Source organism: Rhinolophus sinicus, linkage group LG01 (genome assembly GCF_036562045.2).
Source record: "Rhinolophus sinicus isolate RSC01 linkage group LG01, ASM3656204v1, whole genome shotgun sequence".
Classification (NCBI taxonomy): domain Eukaryota; kingdom Metazoa; phylum Chordata; class Mammalia; order Chiroptera; family Rhinolophidae; genus Rhinolophus; species Rhinolophus sinicus.
Window position 1 is genome coordinate 186,263,560 of NC_133751.1, and position 17,031 is coordinate 186,280,590.

Sequence of the window (17,031 nt, forward strand, 5' to 3'; positions counted from 1 at the left end):
TTGAACTTAGATCTGTCAATTCAAGTGAAACATTTTACATCTTAGGTAATTGGTATTTCATAATGCATCTTAAGAGATACAAGTTTTCCGTCCTATGTTTTGGTATACAGGTATGGAAGTTTCTCAAAAGCTGGTTGAGACACTAAAAACGAGTATAATGAAATCTCTGTGAGGGTCGAAGTTGAATTTTGTGCCACACTGGTTGATGGGGTAGTGACTTGGTCTGTCATGGTGGGTCTTCTGGAGGCAGTGATAAATGTGCTAAATCCATCATGTATAATTACAGTCTAGTACATCTTGGATGTAATTAGTTTCTAATTTATTGGGCATATTGACATATTACATCTGGGGAATACTTTACCAATGTATATACTATTATGTCCACTGGAACAATGAACAAGACCCAAAGGGGAATATAATTTGCTATTTAATATATAGCTTCCCATTTTATTTTTTATTATTAATTTGCAAAAGCTATGGAAACTATCTTGTCTCAAATCCCCACAAAAATGTGACTGTGTTACTAGAATGGTTCTAGTTTCAAATACATCTCTATAGATCATCCTGGAACTTTAAGTTCCTAAAGTCAATTGAATGAGGTAGTTGAGTTACCTTAACTGAGTATCATCTAATTTCTCAAAACTGAGGAAGCTTCAGTGAATCAACACCATAGTAGATACCAGAAATGGTAATACATTTCTACAAGGAAACTTTGTACTGACCTATTTTGAGTCCAGAACAACTTTGGAGATTAAGTCCTGTCCCGGATGATAGTTAAGTAGAAGAGAACTCTAGTCAGGGAACATAGGAAAGCCTTAATGGCCATAAAGTGGATGGATGCCCAGGCCACAAATAATTCTGAACATGCTGTTTAATGTTCACAGGCCCATGGATGTTTTGTATAATTAGTGACTGGACTGAAATATCAACTCCCATGAAGCAGTGTGTTCTTTGGGGATCAGCCTTGATTTTCAGTTTTTAGTACTAGTACTCATATCCTCATTTTAACCTACCTAATGCTGTTTCACTCAAGTGTCTTTTCTTTCTTCCCTGGAACAGCTGTGCAGAAGATTCTGGCCTTATTTGAGGCTGGCATGTAGGAGAATATCCGTTTTTCCACTGACTCAGAGAAGTATTATGTACTAAAAGAAATGGAAAGAAAGGAAATGTGAAGTTTTAGTTCCTTAACACAAACAGATAATGAACATGTTAATGTGTATCTACTAACATAATTGCAGAATATTAACATAATTGCAGAATATTAACATACCATTCAGAATTACATAGTAACTACTTACGTACAAGATGGAATACTCCTAAACTGAAAATACCCAGAATAAGATGCCTTAAGAACATCTTCAGGAAGTACCCAACTTCCTATAGTTGCTTCATTATCTGAAGGGGGTGAAAAGTGATCTGTTCTCAAAGTCTTCTAAAGTATAAAATTTTATAAAGAAGATTGATTAAATCTGTAAATCTTGGTTGAATATGATCTGAATCCTTAAATTAGTTCCCACTTACCCTTAAATCTGAAAATAATTCAGGACCAAGTTAGATTCTACAGAATCAACAGGCTGGGACCTCTTGGCAGCAAGAACCAGATTTCATCAAACTGACAAGTGCCTAGCACCATTCTTTCACTTTTTTAAAGCAATGAGTTTTTTTTTAAAACTAAGTCACTTAATACCTCTATTTCTCAGTTGCCTTATCTGTAAAATAGGGAGAATAAGAATTACAAGTATACTTGACATAAGTATTCAATAAATGTTAGTTTCATCATTTTTGCCTATCTGAGACCCACATTTCCAGTACTGGATTAATCAAATTGGCTTCTTTTCTGAAGGGTTTTGGAAATATGGAAAGGAATGGAAAAAAAACAGCAGGCTTGAATGCCAGATTCTCACCAACACTGAAAGCATGACCTACCAACAGTAACTGGACTTGCTTTCAAGATGGCAAAGCACCCTAAAAACGATAGACAATTTTTTTTGTTTTTGTTTACATAGATCTGCACATAGACATCCACACTACAAGGAAGAAAGGGAGCTTGTAAGTAGAGCAGAATTTATGAGGAATCTGAAAGACTAATACCACACGGAATTTGAAGAGCAAACAGTGCAAAAAGCACATGGGAAAATGTGCCACAGAAAGGTGCTCCAGACCTGCAGGAAAGGGGCATGGAACAGGACAGTCTAGAGCTACCGATAGCATGCCAGCCCCTCAGCCTCACTGATGAGATCATCTGTCCTCACAGATCAAACCAGAGTCTTGAGCAGAGGAATGGGCAGATGGGGAGACAAGGCCGTGTCCATGTGCCCCACCTGAAACTCGTCCTGTCCATCCCTAGCTGCCTCTGAAAAATAGTACACAGTTCACATTTCTACCCCTTCCAGGAAAACCAGTCTTAACAGTGAATATCAACTTTAAAGATGAGACCACAATCAAGACTCCAAAGGTCTGATGACCAGAATCATAAAATGAAGAGGTACAAACAACAAATGGAAGAACCATCTCAAGAAATAGATAAGGGTTAGTAGAGTACAGATTAATAAGTCTTTAAAACACTAATATTGCCACAAGAAACAGGCAAAAGGCCTCTCCAGAGTGACCTTAGAAATTGAAAATGTAATTACTCAAATTGAAAAAAATCACTTACTGGACTAATAGAATGGACACAGCTAAAAATCAAAATCAATGGATTGGAAGAGGAATTCTACAACTCAAAAGAATATAGACTGGTGGAAAAGAGGACAAACCAAAAAGGGATAGCAGGAGAGAATAAAGAATAAATGGGAGGCTATATGTGAAGAAATGATAGCCAAAACATATTCCACAATCAGTGATATTAACTCTTAAGATTTCAAAAACTCAGTGTCAAAAGAAATGGAAATAAAACATAAATCATGAAGCACATCACAATGAAGATACCCAGAGAAGAGATTAAAAACATTACTGCAAAGGAATGAGAATCAGATGGACAAAAACTAGATCCAGGAAAACAAAATTTTAAAGAATTCAGGGAAATTGTTAGAATTCCTCCAAGATTTCTTACCACCCAAAAAGAATGCAGAGAAGGGTTAAATAGAAAACAAAATGGCAGGCATAATTCTAAACTCTTCTAAAAGGGCATAACTAGAATTGTTAAGAGTTAGGTTTTAAAATGTACATGTGACGGGCACATGTAGGTGTTTCAGTAGTGCCCACTGTTTTAATACAAATATTTCTGAAGTATTTTAAAGCAAATTCCAGACAATTCACCTTTTTCTTCTAAAAGCAATTCATTACCCTCTGTCTTGTAACAGCACATTAAACATTTTGAAGAAAATCTTCACTAAGGTGATGTTTTTTATTGAATTTTACTCAAAAGTTTTCTTTACACTTAACCGTTTTTCTCTTAGTGTCTTGTAAGATTGCAATGGACGCTTAAAACAGTAGGAAATATATCACAATTCAGAGTCTAAAGTTATAACCCTCCCAGCCTTTGGTTTCTTGCTTTCCCAAATCTTCTCCTACATTCCATCCTAAAAACACCTTGACCCACTATCTTTCCTGTCTTCTTTTTTTCCTTCCTTTTCATTTATTCATTCAATAACTTTATAGAGATCCAGTTACATGGCAGCACTGTGTTATACCCTGGGACACAATAGCAAAAACTGGCATGGTCCCTGCCCCAGATATAGTTTGTAGGCATCTCAAAAGCTGTAATTTAATGTGTGGTAGAAAAGTACTAGTAAGAGAAATTAATGAGAATATATAATAGCTAGTGAGACAGCTCTAGGAAAGACTTCCCCAGATAAGGTGATAGATTTCAAATCAGCAATAGCTGATGGCAAGGAGAAGAAGTATGTACAAAAGCAAAAGGCATCAGGGAGCAGGACAAAATCGGCAACTCAACAGCACTAAGGTAGGGAGGAAGGAAGCATGGTAACAACGAAGCATGCGCAGCAGGAGCCAGCCTATGTCGGTAGGGCTTTAGGGCTCCTCTGTGAAGAATATTCTTTCAAATATTTGAGGGGAATGAGGGTGGGGAGCAGGTGTGACATTAGATTTGCCTTTTGAAAAGTACTTGGTACAGGGATTAGAGAAATAAAAATTGATTAGGCTATTTAAGCAGTATAGATAAGGGATCATTAAGTTGGACTGGGGTAGAAATGAAGGTAGAGTAGCAGATTTGAAACAAATTTATAAGATTGCACTGAAAATGGGTTTAGATATGAGGAAGTGGTGAAGACAGCCCTAGGTTGCTTGCTTGCTTGCAATTGTGTTATTGTTCCTCTCATCTGTCCTCTCAAAAACTTTAATTTGACATAATTTTAGACTTAACACATTTTTTGCAGGAAATGAGTAAACTTGTCATATCGCCTCTAGTTGGAACCGGCAAAAATTTTGCAAAGTAAATAGAGACCTCTTTTTAAACTAAAACACTGCAAGTTTCATAGAAAAATATCAAATAGATCGAAAGATATGAATATTTTACAGAAAGTCTAATTTTGGCGAGAAAATGTCAAAAAGCCCCGCGTTACGACGCGATTTGGGGGGAAAATGCCCGCTTACAAAAACAGAAAACTTGTAATAGTACAAAAGTCCCGTATACCTTAGTCAGATTCCCTAAATGTTAACATTTTATCACATTTGCTTTATTTTTCTGAACTCCAATGAAATTGTTGCTGACATAATGCCCTCTACTCTAAATATGTCGAGATGTATTTTTCAAAACCAAGGGCATTCTTTTGCATAGCCACATGATCAAAATCAAGAAGTTAACACTATTAGCTAACTGTAGACCTTACTCAAATTTCACCATTTATTCCTATAATGTTCTTTATAGAAAATTCTGATCACTTTGCACTCAGTTGTCAGGTTTATTTAAAGTTTTCTTGTATCTGAAACAGTTCTATTATCTTTCATGACTGAATATTTGAACAGGCCCTCAAATAGCCTTTGATATTTTCTCATGATTGGTGACTAACCATCTATTAACTCTTCAACCCACTACAATTTCCCTACTTCTTTGTTACCCGGAGTCAGCTGTGCTCTCATAATTGCCAACTCTAATAGATAGTCCCAGACAAATCCCAGCTCTGGAAAATCACATAAATAGCCGTCTACTTACCTTCACACAATTTTAGCACAGTGTCTGACACATAAGCACTTAGTAAATATTAGCTACTCTTTCATTTTCGTTATTGGATACACCTAGTTTTTCTAATTAATAAGATACAATTTTTAACATTTAACGCTTTAATCCATTTGGAATGTATTTTAATGTTCATTCATCTTAAATTTGTTCTACTGTGCTGTGTAAGGTAGAGGTCATTTTATCTTTTCCCAAGTCATTATTTAATGTCACTGATTACAGGAGAAACACTTGTTTAAAGCATAAACTCTGAGCCAGACGGCTTGGATTTCAATCCTGGCTCTACTACTCACTACTCAACTGTAATCTGGGTAAAGTTAGTCAAGGAGAAAAATAATATCTACTTTACAGGGTTGTAAAGATTAAAGCAATTCACAAATATAAAGCCCTTCAACCAGTACTGGCATATAAGGAAAACATAAAAATGTTTATTGTTATTTTTCACTAGGCCATCCTTTTACTGATATCAAATACCACCTTTATCATATAATGAACTCTTTGGTCTGTCTGTAGGTTTTTTCCTTCAGTTTCTTGATCTGGCTTTCATCAGCATCATAGTATCACACTGATTATTGCTTTATAATACATTTTTATATCTGACACAACTTATTGACCTTTTAAAATTTTTATTTGGATATTCAATATTTTCTCTCCGAGATAAACTTCAGAGTCACTTTGTTTCAAAAGAATACCTATGTGATTCTGATTAGAACTACATTAATTAATTTGGGGGAAAAATGATATCTTAAGTTACAATGATATCTTAAGTTACAATACTATCTTCTGACAGAAATAAGGTATTTCTCTCCCTGTAGGCACAAGTGCTTATGTTCCTTAGTAAACTTCAAGTTTTCACCTAGGTCCTTGTAAAGTTTAATCCTAGGTATATTATATTTTCATTGTCAGTGTGTCTAGGATAATTTATCCCTTTATATGTTCTAACTGGTTATTTCTGGTATATATAAAAACTACTGATTTTTTAAAATTTATTTTAAAATCTACCTTTCCCAACTCCAATTTTAAAAGGCATTCAGTTGATTCTAGAGTTTCTGAGGTAGGTGATTATTTCATCTGGAAATAATTTCTCTTAGAAGTAAAACATTTTGTATGACTTTTTTGATGTTGAGAAGATTTTAGCTTTGTGGATAGTAAAAATGTTATTGTTTAGCTCTGATTACTTCCAAACATAGACAATATTTCATCTCGGGAATCCCACCCCCATTCAGACTACTCATAAATGTTTCATTGTAAGTTTTCAAGTTTTATAATTTTAGTGTTTTATTTAAAATTCCTGGAACCAGCTTGTATTATGGTACATGGTATGAAATGACTGTGCAAACAAACTTTCCCCCCAAAACTAACAATGCTGTTCACTAAATAGTTCTCCATTTTCTCATTGATGTACAATTCTTCCCTTATATAATAAAGTATAAGCTATGAAGTTTTTCTTCATGGATTTACTTTCCTAAATGTAAGCAAAATGGAATCTATGCTATTATAGATTTTTGTCATGTTTCCACATGTGCTTGGGCTAGATTCTCAATTCTTTTTCCAGCAATTCCTTTTATATTTTCCTGTTTATTCTTCCTAATGGGCTTTAGAATTATATTGTTAAGTTAACCAAAATCTATTAGAACTTCAAGTTACATTGCATTAAACATAAATCCACAGGAAGAATTGATATCCTTATTACTCCTACCATCCAGGAATACTGTTTCTCCACGTTTATTTAAATTTCCTTTTATATTTGTCAATAACATTTCATACTTTTCATTCAATAAGTATCACACATTTCTTGTTAGGATTACTTCCGTGTATTTTCTAGTCGTGTGTGTGTATGTTGTGTGTGTGATTTTTGAAAAGTGTATATTAAAAATTAAGGAGTTACATTTATTCCTTTGTTAAATTTTATTTCCTTAGCAGAAATAGTAAGTATATGCAAGATATACTTATAAATACATATAAATACAAGATATAAAATACAAGATTTTTAAATGACATACCAGGTGATGGAGATATGATACAATCTCCGACAAATTTATTTTCAGCAAGATCTCCTTTTATTTCTGTCTTTTTAAACAGTGTTTCAAAGTGAAAATGAAGAGGTACATCTAGAAAAATAAAGTTTAAAAACAGGATTTTCAGTGAACACCACTCTTTATAGACTCCAATGTTAGGATTGCTTTTTTTCTATAAATAGCACGTAAACTTTGAAAAATAAACAAAAGCTTGAAAAGACAACTTTCAGACATGGCAGAACACTCTTTTAAAGCATATCGGTAGCAGTATTTTGGAATTACTGATTATATGCACTTAATAATCAAACAAAAATGCTAACGAACAACATTAAAATAGTACGTAAGACGAACAAAATTATAAATATTAATAAATACTGTTTACAGATCAAACAAATGCACCCAAAAGGTCTTTAATAAAGCATACAGCCAGACCTGGCTGACTCTTTAAGTCCATTCCACCCAACCCCCATAATCTTTGCATTTGAAATAATGTTTCCAGAAGATAAAATTACATGGTTTTAATCACTTAAGGAAAAACTATAATTCAGATGCAATCTTTTATGAAACTATCAAATTTCATATTCCCTTATTTCACTAGGGATTAAGAATCCCAAAATGAATCTTTTACGAAGATTAACACCTACTGACATACTAGCTCTCTTCCTTTAAATAGAGACTTAGACATTCATTTCACTGCTTATATTCTATAGTCTCACAACTAAAAGAGGATTAAGATGTGCTTCACCTTTATTAAAAGGGTTTTTCAATCAACAGTGCAAAAACAAAAGTATCTGAAAAAGTACTTGCTAAACAACTTAAACTCTTTCCTAAGAAACAAAAAGATATATTTTATAAAGCAGGTGACATATTGAAAGTGATGTTACTGAAAGAAGGTATTTATTTTTAAGAAAACTGTGAACTCATAAATCAAGATTGACCCAGGAAGGGTTTAGATTTTAAAGAAGTATCTCTCCTTCAGTTGACATATTTTAATGGCAGAATCATACTCAAGTGTGGAAAAATATACATTAAAAAAAGGGGGGCTTCATGAGTATCATGGAGTCTGTCCCAAGGAACAGAGGTAGGGTGGGTCAATCCTACCACTATGCTATGGTCATATGAAAACTATATGATAAAATGAAACTAAAAATACAAACTAAATAGGCTGCTTGAACATCTCAGGACTCTGATATTTCCAACTACCAAAACATCAGTGTGTTTCTTCAGAAATGTCACTTATAAAGAGACTATCACCTGTTCTACTGTTCATCATGAGTTGTGGGGCAACATGATGTAACTAGGGAAGAGCCTTGTCCCACCCACATGCCTTCCTTAGTACCCACACTACAACTTGTGGGCTTTTATCAGAATATTTCCTGACACCTCACTGTATTTACTATTAGGTTGGTGCAAAAGTAATTGCGGTTTAAAAGGTTAATAATTGCAAAAACCGCAATTACTTTTGCACCAACCTAATAGTTTACATTTCAGTTGTCAAACAAAAGAGAAAGTGCCTTGAGGGATTTATTTGTGTTTATACTCCTAGCACCTAGTTAATACCTAGTGTACAGTAATTCAGAGTTTTACCAAACAAACACAAAAAGAAAAGAATAACCCTAATTAGTAGGCAAGGAAACTAATCTTAATTTATTAGAGTGGACATAAAAGGATTAAGATGAAGGATATTTATACCAACTCTCAGGATTATGTCATCAGAGAAACAGACTTACTGTTAATCAGAAAACAGAAAGGCAGTAAAAAGTTAGGAGTGTGGCTGTAGAGAATGACCAGCTCAGATTAAATCCTGCCTCCATCATTTATTAGCTGTGTAATCTTGGATGAGTAATTTAACATCTCTAAGGCTCAATGTTCTCATATGTGAAAGAGGACAACAGTACCTACCAGGGGTGCCAAAAAGATGTGTACACATGACTTGTATGCATCTGTTATCGGTATATATTGAGTATTACAATTTTAATAGTTTTTTCCTTTCTTAAAATACATACTTTTTTTTTGGCACCCTCTATATTATCTATCATAGGGTTGCTACAAGAATTAAACAAAAAACTGTAATGTGCTTATAGGGCCCAGTGCACGCTAAGACCAAATGTTAGCTATATTATTATTGTTACATTTATTAGTGTCTTTCTATTAAGGTTTCCTCAAAGATGGAATAATATTGCTCCTGCCAGGAACTTACTTCAAAGTATGGTGTACTTAAGAAACCACTCTAATACTGGTAAAAACTAAGCTAAGATTCAGGGCCAGAATAGGTACAAATAAAAAATAGTGCTTTACAAAGAGGAGCAGGAAACAAAAGCCCATATGAGGTATCTTCCTATAAAGTGAAGAACCCGAGGTAAACAGTGTGTATTGTAGATGTTTCTTTTTTACCCTCAATATTAACTTTAGTCCCTAGATAAGACTGGAAAGTTTCCAACAGAAAACCAAGAACTAGAAGCTGAAAGCCACCTACTGACATGGAGCTGTTTATGTCTCATTTAATCAGCTGTAGATTATAGATATTCTTAGGGTTCAAAAACTGACTATACCTAAAGATGGACAATTTTCTTCTTTTCAAGAAATTCAATGTTGATTATAAGTGGAGGAATAGTATGTGGCAGTGAAAGCTCTTGCAAAATAACACATTTGAAAAAGAACACTGACTTACTGAGAAACATTTCATCTGGACAGCCACGTCATCAATAAAATGCTAAAAATTGAACAATCAAAAGGAGATCAAAACTAGCTATTTCCCAAAGTAAATCAAAATGGTTTCCAAGGAATTAAAGAATCAGTTTGCAAAGACAACATTAACTCAGCAGGTGACTTAATTCCTCTATGAAAACTGTTTAGTTATAATATCCAGTGACAAATAATTGATGTTATTAGATTCCTTGTAATTATAGGATTAGATTTCACCACAGAAAATACAGAGTTAGAAATTTTTTATAAGGATGCTTACCTGATGGCAATGATAGAACAGAATGGAAAGAAGAATCTAACTCTGATACATGCTCTCTAAACATCTGAGACTTTGAATTATGTTCACAGCTATGCCAAGTTGAAGCTGATTGCAGGCAAGGCATTTGTGTAGTATTTAAAAACATTGTTTCTTTAGAAGGCAAAGTCTGCAAAGAAAAAAACAAAACAAGACTTCATTTTTGCCGGAAAACTGAATCAGAGAGACTGTCACAGTTACATTACACTATCTGAATAACAGAAAGAAGTCCTGGCTTAATTAGTCACCTTGGAGAAAGACCTTTATAATGACACAGAGTAAGTAAGAGAAGTTATTGGAGGCCATGGATGTGATGAGATTTGACTAGTCCCTTTTCAGTTTTTCAGAATGAAGACCCATTCTATGAAAACCGGTCTTTCTCCTGTCTTATGAAATTACAATAAAGAGAAGTGAGTTTGAGAAATTTGGGGTCCAAAGAAAATGGTTACAATCCAGATTAGTGAGAACTGTAACTGATAGTGAGCAGGTGCTATATTAAGAATTCTGTGTTCTCTTCCATCTTGTAACCTGTTACAATCAGTTAATAAAATTGGACTTGCTGCCTTAAATTCTAATGTCAGACAATATCTACACTGGAATAACAGTAAAGTACTATGAGTGGTTTACATGTTAACATTAAGTAAAATTTAAGATATATCATTAAAACAGATATATATGAAACATGCAATATGTTACATGAATTTGAGTTTCTTAGTATTAGGTTGGTGCAAAAGTGATTGTGTTTTAAAAGGTTAAAAACAATTGTAAAAACCGCAATTACTTTTGCACCAACATAACAAAGATTTGAATCCAGGAATCTCAAGAAAACCATGTTGCTAAGTCAAAAAAATTATATTGCTACATTAAGGAAAACAAGTTGTGTTTAAATGCTGGATTTTAAATTTATTTTTCTGGTTATGAAATTAGTATACAATCAATAAGAAAAACCTACAGAGAAGATATTTTAAAAAATTAACAGAGTTCACTTGTACCCCTTCCCTCATTCTTAACTCTATCTCCTACAATAACATTAGGGCTCTTTTTTTTTTTTTTTTTTTTAAGTAACTGATATTTAAAATACTTATTTGAACTGATATCTTAAGATGCTATTAATATTTTTAATATTTTTATTTTATAATCTTACATTAGGTTCTTCAACTTTCTTGAATTTCAGTTTCCTGGTTAACTTTGGCATTTTCTCCCTGTGTTTCCACAGCACCTTGGGCATATCTATCTGTACCATAACATTCAACTAGATTTCCTCTAGACTGTTAGCTCCTTGAAGGTTGGGACTCATTTGTTCAATCTTGTATTCCCAGAACATGACACCATCCCTGACATATAGTTAAAATTTGCTGGCCAACCAAATTTTATTTTATTTGCTTAAAGAAAATTTTTAAGTGAATAAAACTTCAAATACATGTATGCCTGAGACTATTTCATTGCGGAAAAAGTCTCTGTTAATATATGCTAAAATTTATCATGGAATGACTTCCATTTACATTTCATTGGCCAAGACTTAGGTCGCATAGTCATACCTAGCTGCAAGGCAGGCTGGGAAATGCAGTCATTATTCTGGGTGGTCAAGTAAATGGATGAGGTTTTATAAAAAGGTATATAACATGTCGACACATGATTATAAAAATGTCAGTCATTTCTAAGATTTATTCTAATAATGTTATATATATATTTATGGGAACAGCTGCTATTTCTTATATTTACAAGATGCACCGTCATTGTAGAATTGTTTGCTCTTTTATAATGTAGTTCAGAAAGGTATAATGAACATTTATTTGAAATTACAAAGAAAAAATGTGCTAACCTCTCTTTTTCCATATATGGCTACAGCATTATGAATAAAAGTTGATAAAATCTGAATATTTACCATATAAATACTTTTCTCTTGTAATTTTTCCAAATCCGGGAAACCCATTAGCCAATTTGAAACTATCCTAAATAATTATGGAGACAAGTGAGGGGCATCTAGGAAAAGGCCTTTTTTTTTCCCCTGCAGAGAAAGTGAAGGAGGCTGAAAAGGAATGGATGGAGAAATAAGAGAAAAACCAGGAGATTCTTGCCAATAAAAATTCAAATATCTAGAAGGTGTGATCAACAATACCATGAACTGCATATACAATTCAAGTAAAAAATGCCAGAGAAATATCCACTGTTTTTTTTTCAACTTTAATAACGAAACACTTCATATGTACAAAAGAATATATAATTTATAGGATGGCATAAAATAAATTTTAAGACGCACCTATACTCACCATCCTACTTTAAGAAGGAGAACAATACAGTACCTGTGATGCCTTTTCCTCCCACTTCGCCTGCAGGAGGGGGAGACACAGGCTTCGTGCCTGATACCTGCGCTCACCTCCTCCCTGTTCAAAACTCCTGATTTTCAGCAGGGCACAACCGTTAAGCTTCCTTGCATCTAAAAATTACTAAATACTAGCCAGAGAAGTCACGTGTGCAAGGTCCATGAAGTGTCCTCCCCTCTTCTGCTTTGCTACTTGTGACACAGCTGTGGTGGTGAGCTACCCTACCCACGTGGAAGACAAATAAGCAGGAGGAGCCTGGCTCCCTGATCACCATGTAGAGCATGGTCGTCATGCCTACACTGTGTCAATCAGTTACAAGACAAAGACATAAACTTAACATTTTGTGTATGTAAGTGTATTGTGAATAAACTTGCCTCTTGCTTCTGTCAAACAGCTACACCTGTATCTTAACTAATACAGTGCCTCCTTAATCATATTTTCCTCTCACACTTCCAGGAGTAACTGCTATCCTGAACTTTAATTTTATAATTTCCTTGATTTTCTTTATAGTTTTTCTAAATAAGTATATGTAATCCTATAAAATTTATTATTCAAATCTGTATGCTTTAAGAATGTATATAGATAATGTTAAGTATATTTTCCTGGTATATTACTCTAGTGTGTGCATTCAATTCATCATTCTTCTGTTTATAAATATCTAGATCGTTTCTAGTTTTTCACTATTTATGAACAATGGTAGTCTGAGTCTCATTATGTTTGTCTCCTGACACGTTGGGTGTAAGAATTTCTCAAGTACACTGCAAAAAATGGAATAGCTAGGTTGTACAAACGCATGAACACACATACTCAACTTGCCCAGACGATATATATTGTGTTACAAAGTAGTTGTAACTAATTCACATTCCAAGAGAGCAGCTCTTAGTTCTCACTGCTTCAGATCCAATGCCAACATGGGTATTGTCAGCTTTCTTATTTTTGCCAATCTCAGAGCATACAAATAGTGTCACGATTGAAATTTGCATTGCTCTGTTTACTATTTAAGCTAACTACCTTTTCATACATTTTCCTTCTTTGGGGAAATACATATTTTGATTATTTTTCTATTGGGATGTCTTTTTCTTATTGACTTTGTAAATTATGTACTCTAGAATTTACAAATCCTTTGCATGTTCTTTATATTGCTCCCTGTCTGAGCTTTTTTACTTTCTTTGTGGTGCCTTTTGATCAACAGATGTTCTTAACTTAAATGTTCCCTTTTATATATATTTTTGATAGAGGTACCAGGACCATTCAATGGGGGAAAATAGTCTCATCAACAAATGGTGCTGGGACAACTGAATATTCACAATTAGGAAGCAAAAGAATGAAGTTGGCCTTCTATCTAACACCATATACAAAAATTAACTCAAAATGGATTGATGACCTAAATGTAAGAGATTAAAGCCTTATATACCTCAGTAGAAAACATAAGGAAAATTTTCATTACCTTGGATTAAGCAATGGAGTCTTAGCTATGATACCGAAAGCACAAAAAATGAACAATAAATTGGACTTCATCAAAATTAAAAACTTTTGTGCATCAAAAATATTGTCAAGAGGGGCCAGCCCGGTGGCTCAGGCGGTTAGAGCTCCGTGCTCCTAACTCCGAAGGCTGCCGGTTTGATTCCCACATGGGGCAGTGGGCTCTCAACCACAAAGCTACCAGTTCAATTCCTCGAATCCCGCAAGGGATGGTGGGCTCCGCCCCCTGCAACTAAGATTGAACCCAGCACCTTGAGCTGAGCTGCCACTGAGCTCCCAGATGGCTCAGTTGGTTGGAGCGTGGGCTCTCAACCACAAGGTTGCCAGTTCGACTCCCGCAAGGGATGGTGGGCTGCGCCCCCTGCAACTAGCAAGGGCAACTGGATCTGGAGCTGAGCTGCGCCCTCCACAACTAAGACTGAAAGGACAACAACTTGAAGCTGAACTAAGATTGAAAGGACAACAACTTGACTTGGAAAAAAACAAAGTCCTGGAAGTACACTTCCCCAATAAAGTCCTGTTCTCCTTCCCCAATAAAATCTTTAAAAAAAAATAAATAAATAACAATACAAATTCAGAAAATTTAAAAAATATATATATTGTCAAGAAAATAAAAAGAGAACCTACAGAATAAGAGAAAATATTTACAAAACATATATCCAATAAGGGTCTAGCATCCAGAATATATAAAGAACTCTTACATCTCAACAAAAAGACAAACAACTCAAGAAATATCTTCTTTTGGAGACATTTCTCCAAAGAAGATATACACACAGCCAACAAGCACATGAAAATATGCTCAGCATCATTAGTCATTAGGGAAATACAAACCAAAACCACAATAAGGTACCACATTACACCTACTAGGATGTCAATAATAATAATAATAATACTAATATAAAGTACGTAGTTCAGCTGCTGTGGAGAGCAGTTTACTGGTTCCTCAAAAAGTTAAACAGAATTACCATATGACCCTGCAATTCTACTACTAGGTAGTATGTTAATTTGCTCCCACATTTTAACAGAAGTTGCATATTACATAAACTGTTCTGTTCCTTGCCTTTTATTCCTAGTAAACAGTATACCTTAGAGACCTTTTCACATCAGTTTGTGTAGTTTCCTCATTCTTCTTTATAGCATTAGAGTGTATGATACATTTTAATGTATTTAGCCAGTCTCCTGTTGATGAACATTTGGGTTGTTTAGTTTTTGCTTTTACAAGCAATGGTGCCATGAATTAGCTCAGATCATATACCAATTCACATTTTAAAAAATAATTTATTGATATGAACTTCACATTGCATAAAATTAACCATTTTAAAGTGAAAAATTCACTGGCATTTAGTACATTTACAATGTGTAACCATCACTTTTATCTAGTTCTAAACAATTTTTATCACTCCAAAGTAAAATTCCGTATCCATTAAGCAGTTTCTCCCCATTACCTCATATCTCCAGCCCCTGGCAACCACCAATCTCTCTTTGTGGATTTATCAGTTCTGAATATTTCATATTCCGAGGTGTGATAAAAAATACAGTGAATGTTTACATAAAAAAAAATGTATCACAGTAAAAGACCCCTTGCCATTAATTCCCTTCAAACACATTCCATCGTTCCTGCCACTTTCTGAAGCAGTTCTGGAAGTCCTCTTTCGTGAGTATCTTTACTTCATCCTCCATCATGACAATGCTCCGTGTCACACATCACTTCTGGTACAGCAATTTCTGTCAAATAAAAACATTACAATGTGTTCTCATCCACCTTAGTCACCGGATCTGGCACCGTGTGACTTCTGGCTCTTCCCCAAAGTCAAAATGACCATGAATGGTAAACATTTTGATTCGATTCAGGACATCAAGGCAGCCACGACAGTGCAATTTAAAGACACTCATGAAAGAGGACTTCCAGAACTGCTTCAGAGAGTGGCAAGAATGATGGGATAAGTGTATTCCAAGCGAGGGGCAGTATTTTGAGGATTAATGGCAATGTGTCTTTTACCGTAATAATTTTTAAAAATCTAAACATTCACCATATCTTTTGATCATACCTTGTACAACAAAGGAGGCAAGGATATACAATGGGGTGAAGACAGTCTCTTCAATAAATGGTGTTGGAAAAACTGGACAGATACATACAGAAAGTTGGACCACTCTCTTACACCATATACACCACATACAAAAATAAATTCAAAATGGATTAAAGACTTAAATATAAAATCTGAAACCATAAAACTCCTAGAAGAAAACATAGGCAGTAAACTCTCTGACATCGTTCTTAGCAACATCTTTCTGGATATGTCGCCTTGGGCTTGCTTGGACAACAAAAGAATAAAAATAAACAAATGGGACTACATTAAACTAAAAAGTGTTTGCACAGCAAAGGAAACCACTGACAAAACAAAAAGACAATCTACTGAATGGGAGGAGACATTCACAAGTTATAGACCTGATCAGGGGTGAATATCCAAAATATAATAAGGAACTCATACAACTTAACGTCAAAACAACAATCCAATTAAATAAATAGGCAGAGGACCTGAATAGACATTTCTCCAAAAAGGGCATACATATGACCAACAGATATATGAAAAGATGCTCAACATCACTAATCATTAGGGAAACACAAAACCACAATGAGATATCATCTCGCACCTGTAAGAATGGCTATCTTTGAAAAATCAACAAATAAGTCTAGTGAGGATATGGAGAAAAGAGAACGCTCTTAAACTGCTGGTGTGATTATAAATTTGTGTAGCCACTAAGGAAAAATGGTATGGAGATTCCTTAAAAAATAGAATCGCCATAAAACCCAGCAATTCCATTTCTGGATATTTACCCAAAGAAATCCAACACTAACTCAAAAAGATATATGCTCCCGTATGTTCAATGCAAGATTACTTACAGTAGCTAAGACAGAAAGCAACCTAAGTGTGCATCAACAGACGAATGGCTAAAGAAAATGTGATACATACAAGGGAATATTAGTCATGAAAAAGAATGAAATCTTACCATTTGCAACATGGATGGACCTAGAGGGTATTATGCTAAGTGAAATAAGTCAGACAGAGA

At 34.5% G+C, this 17,031-nt stretch overlaps 1 protein-coding gene across 1 annotated transcript in view; it reads right to left on the bottom strand.

Moving 5' to 3' along the window:
* The window catches only part of KANSL1L (KAT8 regulatory NSL complex subunit 1 like), a 101,834-nt gene that overhangs the window by 8,388 nt on the left and 76,415 nt on the right, over positions 1 to 17,031 (bottom strand). The window contains 3 exon segments of the mRNA XM_074312574.1: positions 1,014 to 1,142; positions 7,141 to 7,248; positions 10,121 to 10,286. Of these exon segments, the coding sequence (XP_074168675.1) occupies positions 1,014 to 1,142; positions 7,141 to 7,248; positions 10,121 to 10,286 (403 nt within the window).